At 49.6% G+C, this 12,452-nt stretch overlaps 1 protein-coding gene across 1 annotated transcript; it reads right to left on the minus strand.

Annotated features, from left to right (window-relative positions):
- Positions 1-1,278: 1,278 nt before the first annotated feature.
- Positions 1,279-3,982, minus strand: LOC127780373 (sugar transport protein MST6). The gene is made up of 3 exons (XM_052307274.1): positions 3,705-3,982; positions 3,004-3,332; positions 1,279-2,675 (listed from the first exon to the last, which is right to left on the minus strand). Exons 1-3 carry the CDS (start codon positions 3,835-3,837, stop codon positions 1,545-1,547), a joined length of 1,593 nt encoding a protein of 530 aa, XP_052163234.1. The 5' UTR covers positions 3,838-3,982; the 3' UTR covers positions 1,279-1,544.
- Between the last annotated feature and the right edge of the window lie 8,470 nt (positions 3,983-12,452).

Raw genomic sequence — 12,452 nt, forward strand, 5'->3', positions numbered from 1 at the left:
GCTTGCGTTGCATGGCCTTAATCGTCCGGGCTTTTCTTTGATCTGTCTTGCTTTTCGCGGATGCGAACACGTGAGAGAGATTTTGGGGCCCGGATCGTGTCGAATCAGCCATGGATAAGACGAGTAGTGACAGTGTGATATGCAGCATCCCTTTTGGTGGAAAAGGAGGTTTTTGGCCTTCTTCACACGAGTCTCCTCGTACGAATTGCACTGTTCAAGTGTGCCTACTGCCTTCTTTTAGTTACTTCCCACACGCTCTTCTTGCTCCCGGTTTCTGTGATGTGTGCCTGCCCCTATTGAGCTATTATACAGTAGTGGATAAGAACATACAGAAAGGTTTTGTTAAAGAGTGACTCTACAGCTTGCACACTGTTTAATAATAAGTGTTTATCCCTCTAATGAGCTAAGAAGTTTGTCGCAGCCAGCTTCATACTTTAACCTTCAGTTTATAAGCATAAACAGAAAATTTAGTTTCAAAACTTAAATTTTGAGTTGATCTTGAAGTTTTCTTATCGTGGTTTATTTTTCATCGTTTGCTTTTAAATAGCTTAATAACACATTTATAAAAGTTTTACCAGTAAATTATATTTTAATCATTAATAAGCCGTTTTGCTTATAATCAAAACGATCAGACAGGTGTAGTGAACTTTTTATTATCGCTACCTTACGTTTACAATCTACGGGAAACTATTCTACAATCTACTCAAAGATCGTGCACGGTACACGGGTACACGACCTTCCCTTTTTGTGGATCTCCGGTACGCCTTTGCAACCACAAGCTGGCAGACATGTTCTGGAAGAAAGCATCACAAACAAATGCATAGCAGCAGCGCCAGCTGATGGAGTGGATAATGCGTAAACGGGCTATAAAGTTGGCGTGGCACGGGCCGAAAAATGCCGTGCGAGCGCGGCACCCTGGCCGCCCGCGCGCGACGATCCTCGGCGACGACACCAGTACACCACGACGTTGACGCGCGCGGCAACGAAGGATTATTACGCGAGATGTGGCTGGAAAAACCCGCGGATTCCACGTGATCCGCTGCTCATCATCACGAACGCCGGTGGAAGCGGAAGAGAAAAAACACAGCCAGAATACTGTTTGATGCCGCTTTGTGATTGTGCGGTGTGGCGTGGACGTGTTTTGTGCTGATTGTCCACAGGCACTGACGTTCATACTACTGTTCTTCGTCAAGAAAACGAAGTTTGCTTATGATAATGTGAGATCGATCGATTGATCAAATGCATTGTTCTTGAATTAATACAGCCGGCACGAACTCATAGAGCAACGTTCTTGAAACTTGCATTTATATTCATACTTGATCCAAAACAATCCCCAAGTAGAGTATCCGGCACAGATAAATTAAACCGGAACTTTAAAAATGAAAAGAAAACGAAAGAGAGACTAGTGACTGCTTTTTCGTCGTCGTCCTAGTACTAAGACAATTGGGGTATAATACAGAAAAATGATAAAAAAGAAATATAAGATTTTCTTTTTAATGGTAGCTTATTTGCGAACGATGTCAGCGACCGACGCGCTGAGGTCATCAGTTGGCGAGCTTGGCCGGGTCGACCTTGCCGTTGCGGTTGCCGGCGGCGGGCATCTCGACGTCGGCGCCGACGTGCACGTCCTCGTCGCGGATGAACCTGCCCCAGTACCAGTGCGACTTCCAGACGAGCACCATCTCCTCGATGGGCACGTTCTTGGTCTCCGGCAGGAAGAAGGCGACGAACAGCGTCATGATCACCACCCACGCGCCGAAGAAGAAGAAGAGGATGAACTTGAAGCGGCAGAGCATGGGGAGGAACGCCTGCGCGATGATGAAGGTGAAGAGCATGTTCACCGACACGTTGATGCTCTGCCCCGCCGACCTGATCTCCAGCGGGAAGATCTCGCTGGGGACGAGCCAGCCCAGGGGCCCCCACGACCACGCGAACCCGGCGACGTAGGCGCAGATGAAGAGCACCACGAACGCCGCGTACGCCTTGGGGATGTCGGCCACGCCGGAGAACCCGAACTTGGCGCCGATGAGGCTTCCGACGACGATCTGGCACGCCAGCATCTGCGTCCCGCCCTGGAGGAACAGCTTCCGGCGGCCGAGGCGGTCGACGGTCACGATGGACACGAAGGTGGCGAAGACGTTGACGAGGCCGGTGATCACGGCGGACATGAGGGACGCGTCGTCGGCGAATCCCAGCGTCTTGAACAGCACCGGCGCGTAGAACATGATGACGTTGATCCCCGTCAGCTGCTGGAACAGCGGGATGGCGATGGCCATGGTCAGCTGCGGCCTGTACCGGCGCTGGAGGATGTTCCGCCACGGGTGCGCCACGAGCTTGGACTCCTCGCTGGCGGCCACCAGGTCGTTGTACTCCTCCTCGATGTCGTCGGTGCCGCGCACGCGCCGGAGCATGCGCTTGGCGGCGTCGGTGTGGCCGCGGTCGATGAGGGAGTTGGGCGTGTCAGGGAGGAAGAGCGCGCCCACGGCGATGATCGCCGCCGGCACCGCCGCCAGCGCCAGGCTCACGCGCCACCCCCACCCGCCCTTGATCTTGGCAGTCCCGTAGTTGATCAGGTTGGCGCACAGGATGCCAATGGTGATCATCAGCTGGAACCCGATGTTGAGCATCCCGCGCAGCCTCGCCGGCGCCATCTCCGACAGGTACAGCGGCACAGACTGTTCATCACACCGACAAAAAATCATCAGTAAAAACTGTCACATCCGAAGAACTTAAGCAAACCAACAGTAAATTTGAAGTCAAAGATAAGGCACAAATTTCAGCAAAAAAATGTAAGGTCTGAGATTTTTTGGCTCCAGCTAGAGAAATCTTTGCACACTCATTGACGATAGCAACATGCTCCAAGAATCAAGTACTAGAAGAAAAATCTTGACGTGCGAATGGACACGGCAGCAAGTCGTATTTTGCGGGTGCAAAGTCAAAGCAGAAGAAAGAGCACTGCAATGCATTGACGCAGGTGAACGAGAGCAGCAGCAGTGTATGTACCTGGTTGGCGAAGCCGACGCCGACACCGAGGAGGACGCGGCCGAGGATGAGCATGAGCACGTTCTTGGCGGCGCCGTTGAGCGCGGCGCCGACGAGGAAGGTGACGCCGCCGCCGAACATGGACCACTTGCGCCCCGCGACGCGGGTGACGGTGGACGCGAAGAAGGAGGCGACGAGCGCGGCGAGGTAGAGCGACGAGGTGAACATGGTCAGCAGCGGGCTGTCGAACTTGCAGTACTGGTTGCTCTGGTTCTTCTCCGCCGCCTGCTCCTTCCGGTACACCGACGGGAAGAACTTGATCAGGAACGGGTTCATCGACGTCACACCCCCTGCATCATCCAAAAACAAAAAAATGATTTTAAGTTTCTTTTTAAAAATTCTTACTTAGTATGAAACTATGGAAGTTTATAATAGTATGGAATAAAGATTGCGAAAACGACGGGGACATGGAAAGATTCTTCTTGGTTTCGCAAGAATCTGGCAAGTGGAATAAAAGAAAAGAGGAAGGGAATATCATGGTTTTGTTTCTACGCGTGCAAGGTGCTTAAATGTTTATGCATTGAAGCTCCCGACATGGCGGTAGGTGCACGGTGGCCAAGAGAATGACTCCGGTTTGCATACACCAACATGGTTAATTAACCATTTTTTTATTTATCTCCTGATGATCAGCCATAAAGAAAAGATCATGGACAAGAACTCACCGGAGATGCCGATGTCATATCCGAAGATGAGGCCGCCGGTGGCTGCGACGATGCAGGCGAAGAGGACGAACATGGTGAGCTTCCCGGGGTAGTCCTTCCCCCCTCCGTTGTTCACCACCACGCCGCCGGCCATTGCTGCGACGACCACCTCACCGTCGACGTAGTACTACTACAAATCTCGAAGAGATCACGAGCTCAAAGAAGAAACCCTCTCTGACGAGAAGAGATCAGAGACGAGTGTATCTAGAGACACAGAAGCGAATGGATGGTGAGTTTGGAGAGGCGGAGCGGCGGGAAATATATAGGCGGGGGAGGGGTCCGGACTATTCTGTAAAAGCTCAAAATCCCAAGGGGTGGACCGCAAAATATGCCGCTCACAACCTCAACGTTACAGTCTGTTCCGAGTACTGGTACTAGTACTATTTTTTTAGGAGGAAAATCGCTTGCCGATATTAATTGTGGCTATGGATTACCCGCGATCCACCTGCCTCTGCTTCCTGGAAAGAGAGGCCGTTTCATGTGAACCGAACGCTGCTTTTCCGTTGATGGGCAACGACCGCGATCGCCGTCCGTTTGGGGGGTGTAGTGTATGTAGATCGACACGCCGGCAATGGCTGTCAGCGTTATCCGGAAGTTGCAAAGGTGATTAATTAGACCGACCTTAATTAGTAGTACTAGTAGTACTTTGTTGTGTTAGCAGTGTGTGTATACAGCTCCAGTCCAGTGCACGCTACGAACGGGGTAGATCGTATCATTATCAGCTGACTCGGCCACGAATCAGATGCCAACCGGCCGGTCGATCGATATGGTGCAAGAATTTCTGCGTGCGTACTCTTAACTCCGGCATGCCTGGAGATGATCTGGCCAGAAATGGGGGAAAAAATTTTGGTGGAGACCGGATGCAAACCTTCCCGTCTGCAACCCTGCTCCAGATATCTGATGTGTGGACAAGTGCATGATCCAATGGTGCGCTCTCCTCAGCTCCACACCGTGTGCTATCTGTAGCGGTTCATCCTCCGCTCGGCTTGCGTGCCTTCGTCAGCTCGACTCAACCCCAGCTTGGTGGCTATAGAAGCGGGAGCGACGCGCGCTACACCAATCGGCGATGGTGTGTCCGTGATAGTCAGATCATCGGAGAAGGAGCGGGATTGTTCGTCTTCCTACATCTGATAGCAGCCAAATCGCCGGCAATTGCAGCTACCATGGCAGGAGAATTAATCCTCCACAGATGATGCAGCTGCAGCATCCACCCTGGTAGGCATCGAACCCAGACCTGCAAACGCAGTCGCCGGGGATCGTGGAGCCGATGAGGAGCAGTCACCGAGAATCGTGGAGAGGACGCAATCACCTGGGATCGTGGATTACTGAATAGATGATGCTACAATGCAAAACAGCGTGTTCTAGAAATGATCCAAGAGGACTAACGAAGCTACTTAACTGTAAAACTAACGAGTATCTTGGAGGCTTGGAGCCATGTTTTTGTTTCTTTATTGTACTGCACTGAATCTGAATACAACTTTGTATAACCAGTAGTCTCCAGTGCCGAAACATTTTGGGGAGTCTTTAACAATTCATCAGACAACATCAAATTGATGCATAATGCTTGGACTATACGATTTCAGACATTCAAGATTTCGGATTACACAATATTCCATATTTTATTTATCTACGGAATCAGATAAATAATCACATTTTTTTAACACATTCATAGAATGCATATTTTAGAACATCTAACACGCCATATGTATTTTAGATAGAAAAATACATTGTACATATTACAAAGGGATCTCAATTTCCTTGCAATTTGAACAACAATAGAAGGTGTCAAATTACAGCTTATAGCATTTGCACTACAATCCTTGCAAACTCTTAACGTTTTACATAGATTAAATATTTCAGATTACAAGTAAGGACTACCATCATGATCAAACTACAATACACCATCCTCTTTTGATGCATTTACAGTCCTTTCAGGTAGTACATGTACATATCCCTCTTTTGTATTTTGAACAGAAAATAGAGAACCACCATCATACAAAATTCAGTTGTCCAGGATTTGTCAAATTGAGAATTGCAGAGGTTCTGCTTTTATCAGAAACCTGAGAATTAGGAACAAGAACCCTCTTCGTCATACTACAATTGTTCTCTCGAGTGCCAAAGTTTGTGTTCTCAGCCATGCGTAGTTCTTCCAATTGGTCATTTCCCGAAAGTAGCACAAGACTAGTGAGGTTGATGCATAAGCTTTCCTACCTTTTGGTTTCATAACAGCTTGGGTAATGCACTAATGCACATGATGCCCAACAAGCCCAATTGCATTAATCAAGGCAGCGGTGATGGGCGACGAGCCGGCGATTACCCCTGTGGAGGCGAAAAGCGGCGGCGGCCCTCAAGCGATTGGATGAGGAGCAGGTAGTGGACACGCCCGACGCTTCCCGGCGGCAGACGAGAGAGATGGCAGTTGAATCAGGAGAAAGGGGGAGGGGAACAGATTGCGCTCGCCTAGAGCCGAGCGAGCCGGGAGAGTATTGAGCGGAGGGAGCCGCGGCGCGCCCAGATCATGCTCGCGGGAGCCAAGAGGGTCGGCCGTTCGATTTGCTTTCTATCCACGCGTCCACCATCTGCAGCGGGGCTGCAGAGGCTTCGGTTTGTAGCCGGTCTCCATCAAAATTTCTTCCAGAAATGGGGGACCTGTGGGCAAATAATGTTGGTCAACAGTTGGTCTCTAAGGGCATCCACAATGGTAAAGTAAGATGCTCTCTATAAAACATGTACATCTCAACAATAGACTAGATTAATAGTAAACCATCTCAATAGTATGTCTATATGGGTATCTATAGCTCTCTAATCCATTGTCTCGTTTTTCTCTATAGACTATCTCCAAGTTAGTAGATAGCTTTGCTCTCTCTCTTCATTTAATCTCTTCCATGTAGGAAAATATGCTGATATGGATCTCTTGTAGATAGCCTATAAATAACCATTGCGGGTGCCCTAAGAAAACCTGATGAACTGGATGAGGCATTAATGTGTTGAAGTGTTTTGCCATGTGCCGTTCGAAAAAAAGTGTTTTGCCATGTGTTTGACTGTTATCTCAGTTAATATCTGGACGATCAGCTAGCTGGCACAAACTGATCGATCCATCTCATGGTGATTTTGAGCAGCTGATACTATACTTTGTTCGACAGAGAATCCTATTTTTTAGAAAAGAAACAAAGAAGAGAGGCGTGTGAACGGGTATGTTTGGTTAGTAGTACGTTGCAAAACTAGGGATGAAATGGTGCAACGAGTCATGGGATGAGATGACGCAGTTAATGACCGACAAGTTTTGAATGCTCAGGTTTGCATCGCCGAATTAACGCTTGCGTATGCACGCAAATGTTAATGTACACATAGGCACGCATGGCGCGTCGTTGTTGGACAAAAACAGCATGTCCAGTTGGCTTTGGCCGGTGCTCAAACCCATCGGACAGCTTACCTCATGTCGCTGTGTAACAGCAACGATTTTTTCCCCTTTTTTTTTATTTCGCAGGGAAAATCCACCGGCCGAGTTTATTAAGATTGATCGAATTGAAGTAGGTTACAAACTCAACACCAAGGTTGTTGAGGTACACTCGTGTCCGTGAATCGGCCGAGAGGGACATAGCTGCAAAAAAAAAAAAAAAGTGAGAGGATAAGAGAAAAATCAAAGATGACAACACTTTCATCGTGTAGATATATACGTACATACGGTGAACCCGCACCCGTAAAAAATACGGTCGTTGTCTCGGCAAACTCTCGCGGAAATCCTGCGCACACAGCTAGCACGTCGTACCTACGTTTGCTTCAGATATCATGTGTACACACAGCCGCGCGCGGCTCCGTCGCGGGAGCAGTTTTTTGTTCGCTAATCGCCGCAAATCTCGTCGTCCCGTCGACGACGCCGCACGCCGGTGCTCATTTCCGTGTCAAACATGTCAAAACCCCGTGGAATAGCGATCTATCGGCGAGACGGGCGAAGAAAACGCACACACTGTACTGTTGATGGGGTAGTTTGCTACAGGAGTCAAAGGGAGCAGGACGAGGCGGGCGCCGGTCGGCCGGGCCATGCACACCGGCCGGTCAACGCGCGCTGCGCGCGCACGCATGCGCGACGGAGCACCCGCGGATGCGTACTCGCGTCAGCGTCGACGCGGCCGGCGTGAGTAGGACATGTCGCGCTCTCTATCTGTGCCGCTACGACCGCTTGCGGGAGACGGGGAGTAGCATAGCATCAGCATGGGCGCCAGACGCCAGTGGCTTCGTACTTTCGTAAGATACGCTAGCTTTGGTCGCTAGCGTATCGTCAATGGCTCGTTGGCTCGATATGTCAGCTACTAGTTACTCCCTCAGTCTCAAAAAAAAGACAAACCCTAATTTCCGTGGACAATGTTTGACCGTCTATCTTATTTAAAAAAGTTATAAAAAAAAATTAAAAAAGACAAGTCACACATAAAATATTAATTATATTTTATCATCTAACAACAATGAAAATACGAATTATAAAAAAATTTCATATAAGACGGACAGTCAAAGTTGGACACGGAAACCCAAGGTTTGACTTTTTTTCCGGACGAAGGGAGTAGGTTAGTACTACTTAGTAGGAGTAGCTCGGTCCATGCGACTAGCTAGCCAGGGCCGGGTTTAGTTACCAACTATTTTTTCAAGCTTACAACTTTTTTATCACAGCAAAACTTTCTTACACACATAAACTTTTAATTTTTTTCTTTAAACTTTTATTTTTAGTCAAACTTTCAATTTTACCGTGGAACTAAACACACCCCAGCCATACCGATTTAGCTGGAGCAGCATGATTGATCGAGCTGCAGTTGCAGTTTCAGGACCGACCCACGGTGGTTACTGTGAAACCGGGGACCACCATGGCCATGAACCAAAGGAGACTACCGTAAATGTTCCTTTCTTCTTTAATATCCAAACCCTGCCTTAATTGAAGCGTAGGGCTTGCTACCACTACGAAGAAATGCAAAACGTCGTCAATGCTACGATGACATATATAACAACGTTGCAGGTCAAAGCTACAAGTCGGCCATGCCGGCCCGTCAGTCCCCTCCCTTGTGCTTCTCCCGTTCTCCGCCTCTCCGGTGCACACAACTTGGAGGGGTATACGGGGATGGGCGGAGCCGCAGCGCACAGCGCACTGGCACGCCAGCGACCGATGCAGCTGAGATCGATATGCGATACGGGCCTGAGCACGCACGCATCCATGCGCCAGCACGTCTCCGCGACGGCGACTCGCGCACTGTTCCACGTACAAAGATGGGTCCACCAGTACACCACTCCAGCCGCGCTCGGAGGTCAAACCGCGCGTGTCTCCGCGACCCGCGACGAGTCAGCGCAGGCGCAGGAAGCAGCGTAGCCGGCGACGTATACGAGTAGTAGCCGCGATGCGTTCGCTGTTGCTGAACGCTGACTCGTGGTCGCTCTTGGAGAGAAAAACATGTGCGCATCGATTGGATGAGGCGCGATCGGTTTCGTTGCTGGGCGCCTGGGCCCCCACGGGCAGCCTCGTTTGAAGAGTCTCCGGTAGCGGACCGACTAGCGGAGTCAAGTTCGGGTTTGGTACAAAGCGGCAACTTGTGCGCAGGCCCAGCTGTCTGCGAAGGCGGGAACGCGGAAATTTCTCCATGTGATTTTCGCGCCAGAATTACTCCGTACTCCCAATGGCCAATTTCTTACAGGATCCGAAAGAACTTTCTTGCTACAAGCAGTGTATTATCACCGTGTTTAGATCTAAATTTTTTCTTCAAACTTTTAATTTTTTTATCACATGAAAACTTTCGTGCATACATAAACTTCAAATTTTTCCGTCACATCGTTTCAATTTCAACCAAACTTTCAATTTTAGCGTGAACTAAACACAGCCTATATAGTACATTCTTCAGCTGTTGAGCTGTGACTTCACACTATGCTAAGGCCTGGCTTAGATGGTAAAAATTTTTGTTTTGAGATATTACATCGGATATACGGACACAAATTTAAAGTATTAAACATTGTCTAATAACACAACAAATTACATATTCCGCCAAAAAATTGTGAGACGAGTTTATTAAACATAAATCCGTCATTAGCAAATGTTTATTGTAGCACCACATTTTCAAATCATGGCGCAATTAGACTTAAAAGATTCGTCTCGCAATTTACACGCAGACTGTGTAATTGGTTTTTTTTTCTAGATTTAATACTCCACGCATGTGTCCAAACATTCATGTGATCGGTGAAAAGTTGAGGTTTCTCCCTATATGCCATTAATAAAGATGGTGCCTACCTCTGTGTCACTAAAAAGTTCGAGCCTCCCTCTCTGCCATCGTCGAACTTTATCGTGCCCTCCATACCACTCCGTCCGTTTTTGGTCCTAACGGTGTGTAACAGCGCAGCCAAATAACTTAGTTGCCCTTAGGCTTGAGAGGTGACGAGTTTGAACTATTGGGTCTTTGGGTCGCACTCGTTGTCGTCGGTGGCGTCGTACTCCTCGCCGTTGTCGGTGCTGGACTCGTCGACGACGTCGTAGCGGCGCGCCCTCAGGCGGGGGCGGGGCGGACCTCCCGGAGGCGGTGGGAGTGGTGACGGGCCTCCCGGTGGCGGCGGACGGTGCGTCGGCGAGGAGCTGCTTGAGGAGGGTGGCGAGCGGGCGGCCCTTGAGAACGACGGTGGAAGCCATGGATCTCTCTCTCTCTCTCTCCCCTTTCTCTTGAGCGCTCTGCGATTCTTGCGGTGGAAGCCGAAGAGGTTGGGAATGGAGGAGTTGGTGTCACGTGTGCAGCCTTTTGTAAGACGCGGTTGTCGATGGTGGCGAGCCGCGCCGGCTGGCCGCTCCCCTCGGCTCTCAGGCAGAGCAGCAGTGTCCCTCGCCCCACGTCGCCATCGTCGATGCCGGCTGCGTGTATGCCCACGCCGTTCCTCCTTTTCCTTGCTGAGCCGCCGCTACTCCTCCTCACCGAGACGCCGTCGTCGATGCCCGTGATGGCCTTGGACAACGGGCGGCGCGCGAGGGGCACCGCAAATCGGGAGCAGCCGCGGCAGCGAGGTTGGTGAGGTGGAGGCGAGGAAGAGGGCATGCAGCCGTCGCCGACCCATACCCCTTCATGCCCTTTTTCGGCGGCTGCGACGGCGCTGTGGAGTCCAAATCCTGGCGGTTTGGCGAAAGGAGGAGGAGGCGCCCCTAACCTCCTCTGCTCAGCGCCGCACAGCTCCTTCTCACCCTACGCGGCCTGACTGCCGTGTCGGGCCGCCTTTCCCCCCGTGAGCACGGCCGTGCTGCCGCGGCGCCGCATTGAACTGCGTTGGCCGCCGCCGCGTCGCCTTCGCCCTCTCTCTCTCTCTCTGGCGCACTCGAGGCAAGCAGAGACTGAAAGGGCAAGAGCGGCATTTTTTTTTGCCCAGGCGCACATATCAGAGCTACCAAACGGTTAAACCCAAACAGATAAGCGACGGAATGGTGTGGAGCGCGTGATAAACATCGACAATTGCAGAGAGGGAGGCTCGAACTTTTTAGTGGCACAGAGATAGACACCATCTTTCTTAATGGTATGCTGGGAAAAACCTCATTAAACATGGCCTAAATACTACTCCTACTATACGTACATAAATTGTAATTGTTTATGTACTAGCGGCAAATAGCACAAGGACAACCGACGTCGTGTCAAGAGATAAACAATACTACTGCTCTATCCTTACACCGTGTAAAGCTCGAAGTTTTCCTTTTTTGTGTGTTATTTGTTGGAAATTTGGTCATAATTCGGCATATTTTAATCCAAAATATTAAGACAATAAACATGACATTTGCAATATGAGTAGATCTAGTGACAGTGCTAGATGTATACAACTTGAGTATGCTTAATATGAAATAAGCATCAACATTTACATAGTAACGCAATGCTGCCATTGCGAAGAGTATTAACAAAGAAACATCTAATAGAATCGGGAGAATGAAAGTATACCTCGAAAATGTCCCACCGCTGGATTTTGAGGCAGTATTGCCTCCGTTGATGTCGTTCATCTTCTTGTCTCCAATCTCCGTTAACATCTTGGTGAAGGCGCCGATGCAGCAGCAGTAGCCGCGAAGAACAAGAGCAGTTGCGCTTGAAGCGCTACCCAAAAACTTGATCGCCCGCCTACCCGTGCAAGTTCTCAAGCGGACGGAGTTCCGGAGGCACCTGCTCGTCCCGTACACCTGTGCGCGCAGGTGAACAGAACCGGAGAAGGATTCTGCAGCTCAGGAATAGAGGAGGAGGAACTTGAAGTGCAAGAGTCGTGAAGAACTTCTCCGTCCTTCTGGTCGCTGCGGAGTATATATATGCGAGCGCGAGAGTAACGTTCGGAGTCATCAACCGCGGTGTTTAATTTCGTAACCGACGCGCTCGTTAATACGGAATCAATTCACGACGTTTAATTCCGTAACCGACGGAATCAATTCACGACGTTTAATTCCTCCGTTGTTTATTACCGACGTTTAATTTCGTAACCGACGCGTGCATTGATATGAAATCAATTCTCCGTTGTTTATTACCGTCAGTTACAAAACGAGAGAGCGCAGTAGCAACAGCTGTCTGCGTCGCCTCGCCTCGCCCCGCCTAGTTGTCCGCGCACCATCTCAACCGGTCAACAGAGACTCTCCACTAGCTCCATATTTAAGTTGAGACCTCTTCACTTAGATTTCCAAGATGGTATTATTACCCATAGCACTTAATGTGGGCCAATGGAATTTATTAGGATTTA

The sequence above is a fragment of the Oryza glaberrima genome, chromosome 7 (genome assembly GCF_000147395.1).
Source record: "Oryza glaberrima chromosome 7, OglaRS2, whole genome shotgun sequence".
NCBI classification, from domain to species: Eukaryota; Viridiplantae; Streptophyta; class Magnoliopsida; order Poales; family Poaceae; genus Oryza; species Oryza glaberrima.

Excerpts from the sequence above, each read along its gene's own strand:
- LOC127780373 (XM_052307274.1), bottom strand. The coding sequence starts at position 3,837 with ATGGCCGGCGGCGTGGTGGTGAACAACGGAGGGGGGAAGGACTACCCC. Across the intron at positions 3,333-3,704 it reads ATATGACATCGGCATCTCCG|GGGGTGTGACGTCGATGAAC; the intron begins GTGAGTTCTTGT and ends TGGATGATGCAG. Across the intron at positions 2,676-3,003 it reads GCGTCGGCTTCGCCAACCAG|TCTGTGCCGCTGTACCTGTC; the intron begins GTACATACACTG and ends TGTGATGAACAG.